General features: G+C 34.2%; 2 protein-coding genes across 2 annotated transcripts; both read left to right on the top strand.

Annotated features, from left to right (window-relative positions):
- Positions 1-6188: 6188 nt before the first annotated feature.
- Positions 6189-7766, top strand: LOC145803318 (6,7-dimethyl-8-ribityllumazine synthase, chloroplastic-like). Its single transcript, XM_082896594.1, has 3 exons — positions 6189-6791; positions 6888-7027; positions 7617-7766. The coding sequence occupies exons 1-3, from the start codon at positions 6581-6583 to the stop codon at positions 7764-7766; spliced, it is 501 nt and encodes a 166-aa protein (XP_082752720.1). The 5' UTR covers positions 6189-6580.
- Positions 7767-11796: 4030 nt separating this feature from the next.
- LOC145801837 (prefoldin subunit 5-like) lies at positions 11797-17513 on the top strand. The gene is made up of 4 exons (XM_082893535.1): positions 11797-12087; positions 12156-12259; positions 14204-14281; positions 17325-17513. The coding sequence occupies exons 1-4, from the start codon at positions 11880-11882 to the stop codon at positions 17406-17408; spliced, it is 474 nt and encodes a 157-aa protein (XP_082749661.1). The 5' UTR covers positions 11797-11879; the 3' UTR covers positions 17409-17513.
- The last annotated feature ends 3322 nt before the right edge of the window (positions 17514-20835 follow it).

Below are 20835 nucleotides of genomic sequence, written 5' to 3'. Positions count from 1 at the left end.
ACCTAGAAGATATGGATAACAAAGCTATTCTCAGGCCATGGAACACAGCCAATCTCAAAGTATTTTATTTTTAGCTTTTTCTTAAAACACTTGTAATTTTTCTTTTCAATAAAACAAGTAGACTTTTTTCTAGTAAAATTCTTTCATTTGTTTGTAAAAGTGGTTCGTACTTATTGCCGACTGGGGGCACTACCACAAAAATAGTTAAAGATCATACTTTGACAAAAAAAATATCTCACTTTTATTGGAAGTGTGATAAAAAATTAGATTGATATTTTAATCACACTTAGTTTGATTAAGTGTGATAATATTTATTTTTTATGTCACTTTTCAATTAAGTGTGATTATATATATATTTTTAATCACATCTTCTAATTAAAGTGTGATTATATATACACTAGTACTTTTTAATCACAATTTTTACATAAGTGTGATTATATATATATGTATATATTTTAATCACACATTCTAATTAAAGTGTGATTATTTATATATTTTTTAATCACACTTTTTAATTAAAGTTTGATTATATATACATTACTACTTTTTAATCACACTTTTTAAATGAATGTGATTATATATATATTTTTTAATCACACATTCTAATTAAAGTGCGATTATTTATATATTTTTTAATCACACATTCTAATTAAAGTGTGATTATATACATTACTACTTTTTAATCACACTTTTTAAATAAGTGTGATTGTATAAAATATTCCAATTTGATTTTTAGATAAAATATACAATTCCTAATTTTTTTTTTTAAAAAAAAAAGTCCCAAAACCAAAATACAAATTAAAAAAAAACCTTAAATAATAAAACTTTCTATAACGTGCATATAACATGTCGTTAATATATTAACTATACACGATCCACATACCTCAACTATTAAAAATATTAAATATTTCACGACGCACAAAAAATCAACCGTTAAAGATTATATACTTTCCACTACACATAATAAATCAATTGTTTAAAATAATACGGCTCTGTTTGGTTGTGATTTGTAATCAATTTTCTACACTTGTGTTTGAGTATGATGTTTGGTTATGGTTTTGAAATCAATTTTCCACACTCTCTGCAGAGAACTCTGATGCACAGGCCGCGTTTTTTGTCAAATTTTGCCTGAGAAAGTCCACCCAAAAGACCACCCGGATGTCCACTCGGATGTCATTGAGGACGTCCACCCGGATGTCCTCTGAATTCCAGATTTTTTTTTCTTTTTTTTTTTTGGCAATTGATTTACATACTCGGGAAAAATATTTTCTGAATTTTTTTAAATTTTTTATGTGTTTTAAAATAATTTTGAGTTATATGTTTAGTTATGAGTTGTAAATTTTTGTATCACATATCAAATATCACATCAACAATTCCCCACTCAAATCAAACCTCTTTTCCAAAACTATTTTCAAAACTCTTTACCAAACAAATTTTCTACACTCAAATCATAATTTTACAATACACAAACTCAAAATAAAACTTACACTCTCAAATCACATTTACAAAACACAACCAAACGCAGGATACATTTTTCACAACACACAATTATTATCATGAAAGGTGCGACTAAAAAAAAAAAAGGCGCTACATAAAAATTAATTAGCGCCAAAACTGAAAAATACGAAACTTTCAGCCAAAAATATTAAAATTAAAAATTAAAAATTAAGAAATTTTCATCTCTTTCTATAGGCTCTCTCTCTCCATCTTCATCCCTCATTACCATCGACATCCTTTACTCTTCTACCCTAAACCTTTCTCTCACTCACGCTCACTGATTGACTTTTCTCTCCCTCTTCACCGACCTCATAGCTAGCGCACACTAATAGCCGCTTTGGTTGCCCCTGGTGAGTGGAAAAAGAGGGAAGGGAGAGAGTGAAGATTGGAAGGCGGTGTGTTTAGGGTTACAAAGGAGGCCATGGTAGAAGAAGAACGATGATGGAAGTGGAGGAGAGACTCTCCCCTTGTTTTCACAAACAGTCTCCTTTCTCTCTCTCTCTCTCCATCCTTCCCCAGGTATTTATTCCCTCCAATTTTCTTTATATTTATTTGCTTTAGATTGCTTGAGATTTGTTGAAATTTCCTCTTTTTTTTTTCTAAAAAAATAAAATAAAAATCACTTGATTGCTTCTGTTAATTGCTTCAGATTTCTTGATTTATAGCATAATTTATGTTGAAATTTCTGTTCAAAATTGGTGAAACAATTTCTGTTTTTAAAAAAAAAATTTATTTTAAACAATCTGTTTCTGTAAACAAATTTTTGCTTTATATTTGTATCCTTTTGTTTTTGTTTTTTTAATGGATTTAAAACTAATATGGGTGAGAGTATTTTGGTATTTTTGATGGTTTCTTACTAATTTTGATGGGTTTATGATTAATTTTGTTTGGTTTAATTGACATAAATCCTTTTAAACTCTAGATTTATTTTTAGTGGGTTTATGATTTTTTTGTGCTAGTTTTGAATGCTGAGTTCAATCTTTTATATTGGCCATTTTGGTATTCTGTTTTCTAGGTGTCAACTCTTTACAATCTAAGATATTCAGGAGCAAACAACGAAATATTTAGCAGGACTTTTGAGAGCTTTAAGTGGGTCACGGTCCCTTTTCCAACCCCGGTTCTGCCTTTGTACATGTTACTGCTAGAAAATGAGAGTTAGAGAGGCAGAGAGGCCTCCATATATGTCAAAATTAGTGAAAGATAAGATGTGTTTGCCTCAAGGCATTAGTAAAGGGGCTATTTATAGATATTTTCACTTTTGGCTTTGGCTGATAAAATGGTGACACCTGTTTTATGTTTGTTAAAGTGCTGTAATCTTTTTCCCATCTGGCATCCCCTTGGTGCCTTCCAATCATTAGCATTACCCTCTTATTCCCCCTATATGATTAGCTCCTTGAAGCCCCTAGATTGATCCCACAACATAACATGAAAACGGCTTCCTAGTGCTCACACCTACCTCTTTGATGGACCGTATTAATAAAATTGTCAATTTGTCTAAGGTTCCATTTCATCTTTTGGACGAATTTGCATCACTAGTCTAGGTGATCATCTGTTGGCTGTGCTAGAACCTGTTATAAGTAGTTGCCTTGTTAAGGTAATGTCTGTGGGTCTTAGTATTAAATTATTTCTTAAATGAATGCACTTTGTTTTGATCATATTAGATGATATGATACCTGGTTATGAGCAACCATTTATTTTGGAATTCTGATGCTGTAATAAACTTTAGTTTAGTGTTTGTGTGTTTGGGCATCCCTGCTGGTTCTTCTACTTGTTCGAATGCAAAAGATTTTGATGGACCCTCTTTTTTGAATTGTCTAGGCATGGTGCACTACCTCTTAGTGCAATTCGGATCTTTGGATCCCTTTTGGTGTATATTTTCTTTGGATGGGTGCTATATTTGTGTTTTGTAGTTATTGCACCTTCTCTGGTCTTAGTCTCAAAATTGGCAAAAAAATTCAGGGTTCTGCTAGAAATCATCTATAGCTTACACAACAAACATGGATAAATATAGTCATTTGGCAATTCAGATACATATCACACTGAGAAAATTATGTTTGCTGTGTCATATTGTCACGACCCAAACCCGGCCCTATGGGTTTAGCACCGTAACCGGCCAGTAATCTGAGATTACCGAAGGCCTGCAGAACAGTAATACAGTAAAACAGAGTACAGGGCCTGGCGGAAGCCAATACAGTAATTAAACAATGTCCAATGAGCTGTGACAGTCTGTATGCCAAAAGGATTTTTCATGCATTCATACATAAACAGTACAGAACAGTATGCACAATGTTTACATTCATTCAAACTAGGGACTCAACCCTAGATAGCAGTACAGTGAACAGTCAGTCTATACAAAACAGTGAAACAGTACAGAAGGGGGAATTCTTAAAACACCCCTAAGCCTTAGCAGATAGGCTCGGAACCTCGCAGTGAGGCACAAAGGCTGGCTTGACAAAACTGGAGTCTAACCCACGCTCCTAGCTCCGATCTGGTGGCTGAGCACCTACATATATATATAAACAGTGAGCTAAAGCCCAGTGAATAACATAATGCGTAAAGGGGTTTAGAATGAATGTCCTTACAGTAATGAAAACAGTTCAATTCAATCAGTATTTCAGTTGTTCAGTACAGTAAACAGTCATATGTGGTACATCCATTAGCATAACAGTAACAGTAGGTCTTAAAAGACCGAACAGTAATGATGGCCATCAGTCAGTAAGCAGTAGTGGCTCCACGAGGGAACCGACAGAGATCTCTGTAACAGTAACAGTAACAGTAAACCGTAGGTACTAAGGATGCCACAGTACAGTTCAGAAATAAAGGACATACATTCATTCAGTAATATCAGTTCAGTAAACAGTTCAGTTCAGTATTCAGAAGATAATCATTTGTGAACATATCTTTACACAATCGTTACTCACAGAGTTCGGGCTACAGTATGCTAGAGCGTGTCTCCCCAGTCGCCAACCCTACACAGTTAACAGGTTGAACACACTAAGCTACACAGTTGGGAAATCTCATAACTTAATCCCTAATTTGTCTTGGTGTGTTCTACATCTATATCCTCATTAAGATGCCTTAAACTAGGCCTAAGAATGCCTAGGATGGGATGAGGATGCAAAAATACACTTAGAAAACATTTTGCAAACTTTGCTGAAAATAGGAGCCTCGCTCGAGCGGGACTTTCTTCGCTCGAGCGGGATTCCAAAATCAAAGGCTTCGCTCGAGCGAGTAATCCTTCGCTCGAGCGGTCTGTCGAAACAGTGAAAATACTGGATGCTGTGATTTTACGCGCGATGGTCGCTCGATGGTCGCTCGAGCGGATTCCTGGACAAAGGTGCTCGCTCGAGCGGGGAATCCTTCGCTCGAGCGAGGAAGCCAAATCTGGAATTTCCAGATCTGCCTCCCAAGCTCAAACCAAGCATTCTACCACTCCAAACTCGACCTCTTGGGCCCAAGTTCTGGAAAACATAACTAAATTCAATGTATAACAAGTTTCAAAGCTCAATTTATGAATTCAAGCCCCAAAGGTGAGTCAATTTAAAACCATATTCAAACCCATTTTCAAGAATATGAAGAACATGCAAACATGCATGAATTCAAATCATTTCAAAGCTTCAATTTGATGCTCTAAGGAGCCAATTGATCCAAAAACAAGTTGAAAACATGAACCATTACAAAATTATGAACATGCATGCATCATTTTACTATGAATTCAACTCAAACTTCTACATTACAACATGCATGCATGAATTATGCTCTATATCATCATGTATGAGCTAAAACATGGCTTGACTCTACAAGTGAAGCATGAATCATGCAAGAACTAGCTCAAACACATCAATAAAGGTTGAGTTCTCTTACCTAGAGCCTCAATTACAAGTGTAGGACCACAAAGCAACAATCAACCTTCAATTCTCTTCAAATTCTAAACAATATTGAAATGAACTCAAGACTATCACTTCCTCTCTCTCTAAATTCGGCTAGAACAAGAAGAAATGGCTGAGCAAATGTGTTTTGATTCAAGTATAAGGCTCAAGTGTGTGTATGAGATAGTGGCCCACTCAAGGGCAAAACGGTAATTAAGTCCAACTCTTTAATTAGCTTATTTTAATCTAATTTAATCATACCTAATCAGTTTTCAGATAATTATACTATAAAATCACATAAATTATGTTAATCATTAAACATCAATCAATTTTGGATTCGGCCGCCGATAAGGCCTTCAATTTGCAGTTTAAACATATAAGCACGAACAGATATTCATACAATCAAACAGATAGGATGTAATTTAACTAACATATACTCCATCAATTCGGTTTCCAGTTTCAGTCAGTCAGTTATCAGTCATTATTAGTTCCGTTTAACAGTAATTGGTGATTAACGGTAATCAATCAGTCATTAATCAGTAAACAGTATGAGGGTTGTTACACATATACTCATCTAAATTTTAAAGTAATTATTTTTTAAAATTTTAAAAGAATTAAGAAATTATTTTTAAATTTTTTAAAAGAATTACAATTGAGACAAAACCCGATATGATTTCTAATTTTAACATTTTTTTCTTATTAGATAGATAAAGACATTATCAACCATGTCAACTCCACCAGCCTTGGTTGCCCATGATAACAATTGATTTTTGTTCGGAAATACATACATGAAGACTTGGTTTTTGTTCAAAAATTGATAGAAATTGATATCCGAATGAAAAGCACCAAAATTTTATAGAAACCATTGGATTCTCCATTTCTTTTCTTTTTGAAATTGTGAAAGAATCTTCTATATTCATTCTCAGTAGCCCGACACCCTTAGGTATGACTCTTTTCTTCAATAGACGACTACATGGATTTGTAATTAGAAAAAAAAAAGAAAAAAAAAAAAAACTACCTTTTGTTTGGTCCTCTACTATATTAGTTTATATTGAATATTTTTGTCTAATATACGTTAATGCATTGCAAATTATGGTTAAAAAAATGTAACTATAGTCGACATTATTTGTCTAAATTTTTGTACATAATATTTGTAACCCTCTCCGTCCCTGCTCATAGGGGTTATCGTTTGAACTTTGAACTTAAGAGTTACAATGGCTGCTGCTGCAACATTTGGTGCTACAAACACTACCACCGCTACTGCCGCCAACAAAGAGTACGATTATTATCGTTCCTTCAGTCATGAGAAGAGCTCATGCTCATTGCTCACACCACCTAGACATCATCACAACTCTCCTCTTCGTAGTCGTTTATTTCCTCATCGTAAATTAACACCCATGACAACTTCTTCATTGGCCATCCCAGGTGAATAGTTTTAATTTTAGGTTTATTTTTCTTTTTAAATTTAATATGAAAACTATTTGTGTGTTAATCATGTCTATCTAATTTATTTATTTTTAGGCTTTTGGCCTAATGTTGGAGTGGGTGTGAGCAGTGAAGATGATCTTTCTCGGACCCAATCTTTGTCGTTCGCATACACAACAGCTGTTCGACATTTGACAGGATCTCTTACTGCAACTGAGGGCCTTCGCTTTGCTGTGGTCAGTCTATTTATTTTTTGTGTCCACCCCTCTCTTGTTGTTTAGCATTTGTTTGAATGAGCACATGGGATTTATTCAATTTCATCAATGAATGCTTCACTTTGTGCTTATATGCATATATTTTATGCATAATGTACTATGAAATTCTATTTCTAGCTGTGCATTCATGTTTTTTAGTTCTATGTTGGTCGCATTTCCACATTTTCCCTGAACATTCAAATATATTCCAATTTTTGGCCATGTAACAATGTGTTCTACTTTGTCTCTTCATATTAATGCTCTCATTTCGTTGCAATTAGTGGTTATGCCTTAACAAAATTTTACAACCTCTTCATTCACAACACCTCTCTCTCCCCTACGAATGAATCTTTAAAAAAATGACTCTTTTAAAATTATGTAGTTTTTATTTATTTACTTTTTGCTCCAAAAAAAAGAAAAAGAAAAAAACAAGAGGTAAATTGCAACTTGAGTTGATGATTAAGTAATCTAGGTAATGTTGGTTCAATTAAATATTTGTAGTAGTTCAATTTATATTCTATTTTGATGTGTATCCCTTTGATGTTTCTAATAATTTGTTTCCGTTGCAAAGGTTGTGGCACGGTTTAATGAGATTGTGACGAAGCTGCTTTTGGAGGGAGCTTTGGACACGTTCAAGAGATATTCAGTTAAAGAAGAAGACATTGGCGTATGTAGTTATCTGGGGTCTTCCCACAGTCTCCGATGCACACCAAGAGCCTAGTTGTTCTCAAACGGAAGGTAGACGTAAAAAATAAAATAAAAATGGAGGAATTATTTACTTATTCCCTAATCTGCTTTTAGGTCGGGATGTTGAATTGGGATGTTGAATTGTGCATTTTGTCTGTCTTAAGTTTTCCTTATCTGGCATATGCTTGTCAGCATTTAGGTTTATCCATATGCAAAACCTTCAGGATCAGCATCAATTACTCAATTGTTGTGGTAATTAATTCTTGAAGCGTTAGAAAGAATGCTGGAATCTTGAGAGTTTATTTTCCTTCCCTGTATTTCACTATTTCTTTGCCATAGTATTCCTGGAATTAGCACATAGATTCCTCTTAAAAAAAAATCTGATTTCTGGGTTATTTTCGAACCTATTACAGCTATGGAGAAGCCTATGATAAGATTCAATATCAATCAAGTGAGCAATTACAGCTATGGAGAAGCTGAGGCATCGACTGATGATATTGAATAAGAGAGTCAAATTTTTTGGGAGGTCTTCACGATCAAAAAGATTATTGATAATTGTCAAGATGAGGTTTATCTTCATAACTTCTACTGAATCTTTCTCTTTTATGTGAATTTAATTTTCATTTATGTATTTTGTTGCTTTTTAAAGTTTTTTTTTGGTAAGAACTTTGATTGATAAATGGGAGATTAAGCAGAAATTCCCTGTTACATTCTGATCCCAGAGTGTGTAACTCATCAATGAACAGAATAATGGCCCTTTGCTTTGCTTAACTTCATCAACCAGTAAAATGCTGAATAGAATCAAATAGAATCAAGCGAAGTAATGGGGAAAGGAAGGAAAACGTCACATCAATTTGAAACGACAAAATCCAGAGGAAGGAAAATTCTGATAGGTAGTGTTCAGATTTACAGCTCTTGAAAATGCTTTGTCACTTCCCATCTCTTGGTTTAAAAACTTATTTTCATTGCTTCTATCTGTTGCAGTGAGGAACATTTTGAACATGCATTTGAAGGGGTATCTAATAGTTCTCAATGAAGATCTCGAAGGACAAATTAAGGGTCTATATGAAAAGTGAGTGTCATTTCATGCATATGTTTTATATTGCAAGTATTTGACCATGAATTGCCATTGTAATTATAGCATATACATTTTAATCATGATAGAATTTATACATATTAAGTTGCATTTTCAATTGTTTGACTTGTATTATCGAAGTGACTGAGCAGTTGCTCTTTGAAATTCTAGATGTACTCTTCATTATGTTAGGACCTAGTAGCATTAGCAATGATTAATTCCTAAAAATGAAGTGGTTATATATATTTTTCTTTTTGACTATTTCCTTGAGCTATGTTATACTTTTCTTTAGATTTATTCCATTTTCATAATATATTTTTTGATTTTAGCGGTTTTTGAATTAATTTGTGTTTTTATTTTTCAGGTTAGAAATTTCCTGGAGAGATGCAAAATATGGTTAAAGAATTCAAGAATTTAGTTTTTTTAAGTTTTTTTCATTTTTTAATATATGTAATTACAGTTAAAAACTTTTTATTAATTCCTTTGTATATACTTTTGAACATTTAACTTTCATTTATGAAATATATGACGTTATTCTATTCAATATATGGTTGTGATTTAAAATATAGTATATATTGTGTATTACATTATTCAAATGCGCGTACAAAAATAATATTGATTATTCTTCAAATATGTCGAATTTTTTTTTTATCACGGGTTTTATTAGTTATTTATCACACTTAAAAGATGTGATCTAAATGTTATTAATTACACTTAAAAGATGTGATCTAAATATTTTTAATCATACTTAAAAGATGTGATCTAAATGTTTTTAATCACACTTAAAAGATGTGGTCTAAATATTTTTAATCATACTTAAAAGATGTGATCTAAATATTTTTAATCACATTTAAAAGATGTGATGAATCATTTTTTAATGACACTTAAAAAGTGTGATTAAAAATGACCATTTTTAATCACACTCTCAAATATCACACTTCAATAAAACTTAAAAAGTGTGATTAAAAAACATACATCACACAAAAAAAAGTGTGATCTTTATCTGTTTTTCTAGTAGTAGGGCAACAAAGAAGGTTGACAAGTTTGACCAATACTCTTTTCTTCAGCCGAGATAAAAATCTAGGCTGAAGAAGGTTGACAGGTTTGACCAACGCTTTTATAAGTATCAGTCTATAAGTATCATAAATTAGTAAAAGACCCTATTTAATTAAATTTTTATTATGTCTTTGAAAAATGGGTGTTGGTTCTTATGGTATCTAGTATTATATGTCAGACGTGGTTCATAATTTCTAATTGTTTGTTTTTAAGTTTTTGCTAACTTCTTTTCATAAATTAATTAATATATTATTTATTTTATTATTATTTGTAGCAAAGTATTATTATTTAAATTATTTAATTATACTTCTTCAGTATATCTAATACTCATATAATTTTATTAGAAAGACTGAGAAACCAGACTCTAATACTAATTTAAACACATAATAAAATAAAACACTTTTTAAAGACAAAATAAAATTTTAAATTTTTTTTATATGAAATCTTAATTAGGTTGAGTCCTTTAATAATTTATAATGCCTATGAGCTTTTATTTTATTTTTTGTAATCCTTTCTGTACGAGCACGAAATAATGTTTTCGTATAATCCTGTTAATCAAGTCTGCGCTCCTCCAAACGTCGTCGCTTTATTCCCTGAAAATACAAACGTGAGTTAGCCGGTGGGTGTGTGCTGAATGCCTCTCCGATGCCTAAGTCAGCAAAATAGACAAATAGACAAAAACTTTGTGTACTCGAGAATCAAAATTGTGATACCTGCACATAAGTCTGGTCATGAGCTTTTATAGATTCCGTGTGGCACAATCCTAGTAGGACTCTTTATTCTTCAATGTAGAGTCTTCCTAAGAATCACATCTCTAAGAGATAATGCTTATTCTTTAACACCTTCTCACTGCTTTAACCAAGTGAAATGGTTTTACCTCGGTAGTATGACAAAATAACCGAGCTAACACTACCATGCTTAAGCGCTAGATTTAACCGAGCTTCACCTAGCTCGGTTTCCCCTTGTTCTTATAATTCAGCTCCATGTACCTCGGTTTAGCATACTGAAACCAAGCTATTTCAATCACTTATGACCGAGCTAGCTAGGCTCAATGGGGAAGTCCACTCTACTCAGCCCACAGCTCGGCTCGTTTCTTCCCAGTCCTAGCTCAACCAAAATTTACATATTTTACCTTCTCACTTTCAAAAACTAAATATGTTTGAATTGAATAGTTTAGGGATTTAATAGATACAATAGGTAGTTTAGGGAATAACATTGTGTCTGGTTGGGAGATTTGAGAAGGGATTTGGAATGGAAAAAAGAAAAAATATGTAAAATATGAATAAAATATGCCTACATTTTATCTAATTTCACACACGTTTTCCTTTTTTCTTTTCAAATTTCTTCTTAAATCTCTCAATTAAATACAGCGTAAATAGATTTTGATTTATATATTTTAGGAACTAAATAGATTCAATTAATAGTTAAAGCTTCGTTTGGCATTGGCTAATATAGCCAACTTTTTTGTGTTGGAATTTTTTTAGCCTCGTTTGGTTTGGATTTTTTGACTTTTTTGACTTTTGTAAGAGAAAAAGTACAATGATTATGAGTTAAATGTGATATTTTGTTTTATTAGTTTATTTAGTCTATTTTGTCATTTTGTATTTTTTCAGCCCCAAAATGATAGCCAAATCAGGGCTAAATACTATATAATTTGGTGATAATTTTGGGATGGAAAGTGTAACAAACCCTTTAGAGTTTGTTTGGCATTGACTAATATAATCAACTTTTTATGTTGAGACTTGTTTAATTTTGTTTGATTTTTGTTTTGAGACTTCATTTAATTTTTGTGAATGAAAAAGTATAATAATTATGAATAAAAAGTAATATTTTATATTATAGACGTTTATAATCAATTTTATCTTTTTTGAAATTATTTAACCCAAAATGTTAGCCAAACGGGGCTTAAGTAAAGTTTTCAATTTTTTACTGCACCAAAACATACCCTTGCCTTGCAAAGCTGAAGGAGAGAGAGAGAGAGAGAGAGAGAGAGAGAGAAGGGTTTTGGGTTTAGAAATGGCGTCTAGAGGAGGAGGAAGCGGAGGAGCAATGATGAGAGCGGCGGAGATAGATAAGATGAGCGTGGAACAGCTAAAGGCACTGAAAGAGCAAGCCGATCTGGAAGTCAATCTCCTCCAAGACAGCCTCAACAACATCCGCACCGCCACCGCTCGCCTCGACATCGCCTCCACCTCCCTCCACGACCTCTCCCTCCGCCCCCAAGGTCTCCTCTCTCTCTCTCTCTAGAATTTCATGGTTTGACCAATGATTTTGCCCGATTTCTGATTTCAGGTAAGAAACTGCTGGTGCCACTTACGGCGTCGTTGTACGTTCCTGGCACGCTCGATGATGCTGATAAAGTTCTCGTCGATGTCGGCACTGGATACTTCATTGAGGTCTGTTGGTAGCTTCCGAGTTTGCATAATTTGAAAATTTTCAGCTCTTTTCACTCAGTACCTAAATCGATGATTCAAACACGACGTTAGGGTTTACTGACGGTTATCGATGTAAGGACTATTTCTGATTTGCAAGGGTCTAGAGATATGTTAAAGTGACGTTTGGTTTTTATTTTCCTGTTTTAAAATCACAATAATGTGAAAATTATGCACAATAATGCATTTTGCAGTGTTTATGTTTTTTGCGTACTTGAAAATTAGCTTCCGAGTTTGCGTACTTGAAAATTGTCAGCTATCTATTTTCATTCATTTTTGTGTATGTTTTTCTCATTTTTTTTATCAGTTTAGGCTGTGTTTGGACCATGTATTTGGGTAGGGATTTAGAAAAGAAAAAAAAAAGAAAAAGGGAAAAGGTCAGACTAATGTTAATACGACCAGTACCTAAATCTGTGATGCAAACACAACGTTAGGTTTACTGGCGTCTAGGGGATGTGAGGACTGTTTCTGATTTGCAAGGGTGTAGGGATGTTAAAGTGATGTTTGGTTTAGGTTTTCCTGTTTTAAAATCACAATAATATGAAAATTATGCACAAATGTATTTTGAAGTGTTTTTTTGGAACTGTTCTGTTTCAATCTTATTGTAAGAAAAAAGGGTCTTATTGTCAACCACAAATCCATGTATGAGAGGTAACCTTGTTTTTTCATAAAAAATGGTTAAAACAGGTTTTTAGTGTGAGTTTGGAATGTTTCAAAAAGATTTGATGAATAAAGAAAGGAAGGATTGGATTGTTTTATATCATATCAAGCTTTTAACCAAAAATTCACTCAAATTTCGCTGAAAAAAGAGAGTAAGGATTGGAGATGCTTTGAGGCACATGTTAAATGGACTAAAAAGCCTGTTTGGGAATCATGGTGCTTGAGAGTTATTTGTTTCAGAGCCAACTCCCGTTATCTAGTTTATGTCGCAGCAAACTTTTACTTGACCTGGTTCTAGCTTGTATGCAGTTTGTCAATATCGATTATGCTTTGGTTTCCATTTTTTGTTGTGCTTAAATCAAAATTGGATGCTTGTGTAGTAGTGATGGAGGACAACTATAGGAAACTAAATAATTAAGCTGCCTGTAATTGAATTCATTTTTTCTGATTTGTTAGAAAATGAAGAATTCATGGAAAGTTGGAATAATAAAAAGCATATTTGATAGTTATTAGATTTTGGACAAATTACATCGGTAGTACTTGCATTTTGCCTCTTGTGTCATTTTAGTTCCTATAATTTTAATTAGCTAAATTTTGACCCTTAATTTAGATTTGGTATCAATTTGGTCCAATTAATACTGCCGATTAGGATTTTTGAAGGAAAATGGTCACTAAGTTAGTTGAGGCTAACTCACTGAATTGAAAAAGTTTATCATTTTTCTTATAAAAGCATAATATATGCTGTTTATTTGCGCATTTTCTATCAAAAAACACTAACAATTGTAATTAATTGAACCAAATTAAGACAAAATCATAAATTCATGGCCAAAGTCGAGCTAATTGAAATTGTAGAGACCAAAATGACAGAAGGGCCAAAATATAGTGACTATTGGTGTAATTTTTCTACTGTATAAATTTTCTTGAAGTGCATATGGAGAAGGGGGATCTGAGTGTAATTTTCCTTTAAACTCCCATTTCATACGCTAACTTAAAAAATGATCCCATTTCATTTATAGATTCTTTTAATAATTAGGAAGGAGATCATTGTTGTAAATGTGATCTATTACTCTCTTTTGATAAGTTGAACATGTCAAAAAGTAGTGAAGGAGAGGAAAAGGTGCAGCAAATATGTCAGTTTTTCTCACCTTTCATGCCCCCAACTAAAAGTTTTAATATTTTTCTTCTTTCTCCCCCCCTTATTGATGAATCTATATCATGACTTGATTTTGTTAATTGTCTTTGAATCAGAAAACAATGGCAGAAGGAAAAGATTATTGTGAGCGTAAAATCAACTTGCTGAAGTCTAATTATGACCAACTTGTTGAGGTATGATTCCTGTAAGTCTTATGTTTTTTGTTTTGAGATGATGGTTATGAATATCCTGAAGCATGTTGCCCTTGAGGGCCAGGAAATTTACTATGTATTTGCAAAATCAGTGAGGTCTCAGCACTATTGTGCTCTTTGAGGATTCCCTGATTTGAAAATATTATAGTGGTTTAGTGAAATTCTGAATTGTGAGCCTCTTTGCCTTTTCTGTTTTGGAATTCGTTCTATTATGTGTGGACCTTGTTCTTATGATGACTCTTTGTCCCATTGAGTGGAATGTCATGTTTTTGTTAGATAAAGTGATTTTTCTTATGTGGAGAGTATATGAGCTGTAAATCAGGTGGTAATATAAATTCTCTAGCATGCAGTATGGATATTGTTTTCCAAACCTGCAGATATCACGAGCTTTGGATAAGTGGACTTAGTTAGAGTGTATGACACATGGACTCTTTTACTGTATGAGATACCCTTGTCAAACACTCAACTCTTGGATATGGGTGCAACATTTCCAGAAAACCAGTCCGTCTAGATAAACAATCATCTAAATCATTATTGTTTGTAAAATGATGGCAGATTGCTTGATGTTTGAGCAGGTTGTCAACAATATTTTGTGATCAGGTTGTGAATGATGACAAGGTTTCTAAAAACCGTGGTTCCAAACCGAACCAAATCACGCTTTTACTGCTTCTGTCTGGTTTGGTTCCAAATTTCATAGAACCATAAGTAGTGGTTTGGGTAAACCGAACTAAACCAAACCATGCTCACCCTTTGTTAAGAAAGGTAGGTTATTATATTTTATTTATATGAGCACATGATTTCCTACTTCTCAGGCTCTCACCCAAGACCAAATTGTACCCCTCTAAATGCAATACTTAACAAACCTGCTTACATTAATATATTCATTAACCATATATACACTTGGTTTTGGAGGTCAACAAACTTGGAATTGCTTTGAAAAATGAATTAGGGTTGAATTGAAACTAAGAAATTTCTTATTTTTAGTTTAAAACTGAGAAATTTCTCAGTTTTTTTTTATACGATTTCATATTTAATATGGATTTTATTTGATAGATCTTGGTAAATATGGTCCAAAAATATCAATTTTAATTTTTTTTTTAATTTTTAAAATGATGTGTATAATGGAAGTAATGACATTTTAAAGTTTCAGACAAAAATGCAACTGCCATGGCCTTATTAACATGCAAAATGATAAATAGTTGGGACTGAAAGAGTTAAAAAACTTATGGTGGCTTGCATAAGTTCCAAAAATACAAAAATAGGATTTTCTTACGTCTATTTTTCGAAGTAAATTGTCAATGATGCGTTGTTATACATTAAAATGCATAAGTTGTTGATTTACTTTTTTAACTTTTGTTACATTAAAGTAATCGTGTAAGAATTTACCTTAGTATGTTAGGGTTTGACGTGGTGTTGCCCTGTCCTTAACCTTACTCGTTAGAAAATTCATCTTATTAATTATCTGATCTTACCATTATAAATTCATTATCTTATATTTCTTTTATGGAGAACAAATTCGGGGGGAGTAATAGGAAATAAGTTTATCTGTGTGGGGAAAAATCTTACCACACCTTGCAATGGCGGCGGTCCTGGCCTGAACTCCAGGGTAAGTTGCCTGAAAACACTCAAAAAAGGAAGAAACTCCGGCCGGTGGTCAGCCAGAGGACTCTCCTATAAGAGTTTAAGCACCAAAAGTATGAATTCAAGTATGAGTTCTTGGGTACCTTTGTTGGGTTGATGTACTGTGCTTATAAGGGCTGCATATGACCTTTGTTGGGTTGATGTACTGTGCTTATGAGAGCTGCATATGACCATTGGAGGTGGTTAAGACTTCCTTATCACTCTTCATGCTTGTTCCGCTTTATGTGGGATCATGTCCCATGTTCACAGATTTCTAGGAGTTGTTGGTCCACGTTTGTTGGACCGTGCATTGACCTAGTTTGGCTGTTTGGATTTCCAATTCAAGCCCAAAAGTTAGTTCGGATCTTTGAGCTGACTCTCAGTCCAGCTCGTTCCCAAAGTGTTCTAGTGCGGTCTTCCCAACCAACTCTATCCTATGGCCGTGCTCTAATTTTGTTTGGATTAAAGGGAACTGTCGTTTGGATTTTACCTCCCACAATATGTGGCTTTGCTCTAATTTTGCTTGGAGTAAAGGAAACTGTCGTTCGGATTTTACATCCCACAATATGGATTCATAAATCGTGTAAGAGAAATTGTACCACTGCCCTGCAATGTGCATTCCAAAATGTAAAATGCTAAGGTATTATCATATTATGTGACTTGAGACAGTCCATTGTGACTGGACCATGGACATCAAGATGGATGAGTTTTGAGACAGAATGTAACAAATATTAATAAATACTTTTATGGGAAGTTCTGGATGCACAAAGTTGGTAGGGAGATGAGGAAATGATTTAGGATGGTGGGTGTGAAGAAGTGTTATTGTAGGAGAGCCAAGTCATTTGGAACTTCCTGAGCTGCTTATAGCCTTTTTTATTTTGAGATTTTGTGTATTTGGTGTAGTTTTTGCTCACAGTTTACAAGGCAAAAATAACTTAAATAAGTTGGTTATTTGGAAGCTGAGAGAGGAATATTTTTAGCTTTTGTTTTATTATTATCAACTCCTCAACTTTGAGACAAGTTGCACTAAGGGGTTATTTGGTGTAGCTTGTGGAGCTGCTCACGGCTTCTTCTTTTTCTTTTGGAAATATGTGTAAGAATGTTTGATGCAACTTCTACCTACAACTTATGAGACAAAGATAACTTAAATAAGCTAATTATTGGGAAGTGTAAGGGGGAGAGGTGCTTTTAGCTTATGTTTTTTTATTATCAATTTTAGTTTGCTTGAAGCTGCATCAAATGGAGCCCTAAACATGCTGTTTTATAGGTGTCGGGATCCCCTAAATTAAACTAGCAATGGAATTTCATATTAAGGGATTTGTTTAGTGGTTTTACTTCTGAATTTGTTTATTGTTTATTGGGATGCTGTTTTCGATTGATAATTAACATAGAATTTTGAATGCAGGTTGCAACTAAGAAGAAGAACATAGCAGATGAAGTTGGAGTCATCTTACAAGCTAAATTGAAGCAATTGGCTCCAACACCATAGAGTTTATGTTCTTGTTGTAAAATCAGTACTTGATATTGAATCTGGAAGCCTTGTGTTAAACTAGTTTTTGAAACCACAAAATACATAATCTTTAGTTTTGCTCTCCCCTAGAAGAATTGTGCTCAAGCTGGTACAGTTGAATTTTGTATTGCTTTTTTGTTTTGTTTTGTTATGTTATGTTATGTTACTAATGGTTGAAGTACCTGGAGTGGAGAGATATTCCATTCTTGTGCTTGCACATAAATGAATTATAGAATCGGACACATCTTTGTCACATAGGTATAGGACCTATTTCGTGTGAGACTTTTGTGTCCAGTTTTATAATCGATTTTTGTGTTTTTAGACCTTTTTAAAGATATTTGTGTCTATGTTGCCGCTACTTGACTATCCTGCAGTGGCTGCACCAATGGTGGAAGTGGATATCTCCACTTGGTTTTCTCTGTTCAAATTTTAGAAATCTAAGACCATTTCTAACTATGATGTCAATTCTGACATAAAATGTGAAATGGTAAAAATTTGTTGAATATTTTATAATTAGATTTATCTAGTAGTTAGGATTAGTAGATAGGATTATCTATGGGTATGTTGATGGTAGAAGGTAATAGGTCTTTTATATATTTATTTGGAAAATTACCAAAAAACTCTCCAAATTTGAGTTTTATAACAAAATAATTTTTAATTTTTTAATTGTCAATATAAACTTTAATTTTTTAAATATCTTTTTTTAATTTAAACTGTGGGAACCAGAAAAATATAGGTACTAGCTTATTGGGTCTAACCCAAACAAAGTCTATAATGGGTTCAGCTCAAATAAGTATCACACCCCCCATCTATATGAAGGGGGGGCATCTTGAGTGGAAGATATGTCTCATCTCCCTTCACAGAACACACATCCCTTCTAATATATATATACTATTTACTTCTTAATTCAAGGACTAACTTCATCATCAGAGTACTCCCGGCCGGCAACCCCAATTAGGTGGCACGATTATGTTCATCATTGCAGATCTACAGGGGTGAAGCTCTTCTCTTCGTTAGATCTCTACAATATCCATGTGAGAGGATATTTCATGGTTCACAATTGGCGCCGTCTGTAGGAATCGTCAGAAAGAGGTCAATGAAGGCAATAGCAAACACGGTACTGTAAGTAAGAAACAAAATTTCAACAAACACTGTAATGCTGATCTATTTTCTCTCTAATTAAATGGGTTCTTGAATTGTATATACGTATATGTCTGTATACAAACTTTGTGGAAACTTTTGTTCATTTGAAATATTGATTGAAAAGTTGTAAAACAAAACAGAATTTATGGGTCCACTTTTATATCTCCATTTTCTCTCTCTAAAAATAGGTTTCACACTTTTATTGGTACGAACATCTTTTCGGCAAGTCAATACAGTTGCTCGGCTAAATTAATACATGCGTCTATCTATTTATTTATTTATTCTTTGTTTCACAAAACATATCTTGAAGTTGATTCTTCATATGTATGCACGTGTACACAAGTTGGATTCACTTTTTCTCTAATGGCTTACGTTGATGCCAACCAAAATCTCGACAAAACCAAAGATCAAAGGTGTTGCATGCATAAAGCAGTCTTGCCAACCACATTCTTAGCAAAGCCAAATACAAAGAGAAGCCGACCAAGTGATTCGGCACATTGTAAAGCTAAGAGAAGTTGCCAACCAAGATCCGGCTATTACAAACTCAAGATCCAGCTATTACAACTGCGCCTACTCGGCAACGTTGCAGAGCCGAATTACATTGATAAATCCCAATGATGACACCAAAGCACCTCTTGGCCACTTCACCATAGTTCACTCGGCAATGCCAGATAGTTATCAACTTGCCCAATTCACACTAATTCCATCATCAAGCTCATTGGCAATGATAATCATGTAGTGCATATATCTTTAGTCATGTGGGCTACATCCGTGGTGTCGAGAACCAAATCTCTTATGGTTCTCTTTTTATCAAGCATATGTTAGCGGACATTTCTTCCTCTGGAAACAACGACTCAAGAATGAAACTTCATTACATCAATTCTAGCAATACATCGGTTAACACTGAATCGACTTCGCCAGGTATCACACCAAGTTGCATAGCCGACTAAGCAACAATCAAGCTCAAAACTTTGCCGAGTAGCTACCAACTTCCCAACTAACGAAATCTATGAGCACAAGGATAAAAAGAACGGCACCACTACGAGCCGAATATCATGCATAAGTTACTCGCATTTGAAATCAGCGTCCAAGTCATCCGCTTGTTACTTCAATGCATCATGGCTTATTTCATTCACAAGACAACATGAATTACATACCGGGTCAATACTATACATCAAAGTGAGTATTCGGCAATTTATTCAGGTTGCCCATCAAGCGGCAATAACACCTTTATTTGTTATTTGTTTTGTTCGGCTCACAAACAAGGTATTATAGGCCGACCACAGCTTTCTCTTTCTAGCACTGTTATCAGCAATCTTTAATTTCTAGCGAGTCAAGGGTGGAGTTGTCGCCGACCAAGTGATTCGGCAAATCAAAGTGCCAAGATTTGCCTTCCAACCATTGCGCAACCTTACCACTAATTACTCCACAACATTGCCAAGCTGAACACAAACGAACACACTAACTCTTATTTTTGATCAACTTTCTGAGGTCCAACGGCATCCAACCCAGGGCGGAACGACGCGTCTGAATAGTGGAATGCACACTAGGCCGAGTGATGAATCCAACGCCGAAAAAATGAGACCAATCGGACTTTAAACGAGGGAGATACAAGGGCTCTAAGTCAGGAGTTTGAATCTACAAAATCTGCATTTTCATGACATGTTGCATGAAGAATTCGGCTTTGCACTATTTGGGCCATTATTAATGCATCAGCATTATTCGGCAGTGCATCAACCTTATTCGGCAGCAGTATTTGGCACCATTATTAGAACCATGATTAATTCATCATTTTTCATCAACATTAATCGGCAGTACCCCAACTCTTAGAAGATTACTCGACAAGGCTACAAAGCTGCTCGGCAACCATTCCACACTAAACGGCCATTCAATCACGACCTCCGCCTGTTTATTAATTCGTCTCTCAAACCATGTTTGACCTCCTGAACTACAATGTCGAGAACCAAGTGCTTCGGCTAGCCAAAGTGTCGCCGACACCGTTTACGTACCCAATTTCTCGCTCTAGCAAGTGGGTCTACATTTTTCTTCATGCGAGCAAGAATTTGGTGGCCTACCATTAGGTTCATGCCCACTAACGGAGTCACAAACACCGACTAGTAAAGCCACGAACTAACTGTAGGCTGCGATAGTTGCAAAATCAACTAAATGTCCAGAAATTGACATTTTTCAGCCTTGTAGAACTCAAGCTTTGACTATACCGGTGTGAATTCCTCATCAAGACGAGTCCAACGCCACAAACCGC

The sequence above is a fragment of the Camellia sinensis genome, chromosome 11 (genome assembly GCF_055761805.1).
Source record: "Camellia sinensis isolate YWXY chromosome 11, ASM5576180v1, whole genome shotgun sequence".
NCBI classification, from domain to species: domain Eukaryota; kingdom Viridiplantae; phylum Streptophyta; class Magnoliopsida; order Ericales; family Theaceae; genus Camellia; species Camellia sinensis.
This window is presented reverse-complemented; position numbering and strand designations above follow the sequence as displayed.

Coding starts and splice junctions, on each gene's coding strand:
- LOC145803318 (XM_082896594.1), top strand. CDS start 6,581: ATGGCTGCTGCTGCAACATTTGGTGCTACAAACACTACCACCGCTACT. Junction 6,792..6,887: donor TTCTTCATTGGCCATCCCAG/GTGAATAGTTTT, acceptor ATTTATTTTTAG/GCTTTTGGCCTAATGTTGGA. Junction 7,028..7,616: donor AGGGCCTTCGCTTTGCTGTG/GTCAGTCTATTT, acceptor TCCGTTGCAAAG/GTTGTGGCACGGTTTAATGA.
- LOC145801837 (XM_082893535.1), top strand. CDS start 11,880: ATGGCGTCTAGAGGAGGAGGAAGCGGAGGAGCAATGATGAGAGCGGCG. Junction 12,260..14,203: donor GCACTGGATACTTCATTGAG/GTCTGTTGGTAG, acceptor TCTTTGAATCAG/AAAACAATGGCAGAAGGAAA. Junction 14,282..17,324: donor ATTATGACCAACTTGTTGAG/GTATGATTCCTG, acceptor TTTTGAATGCAG/GTTGCAACTAAGAAGAAGAA.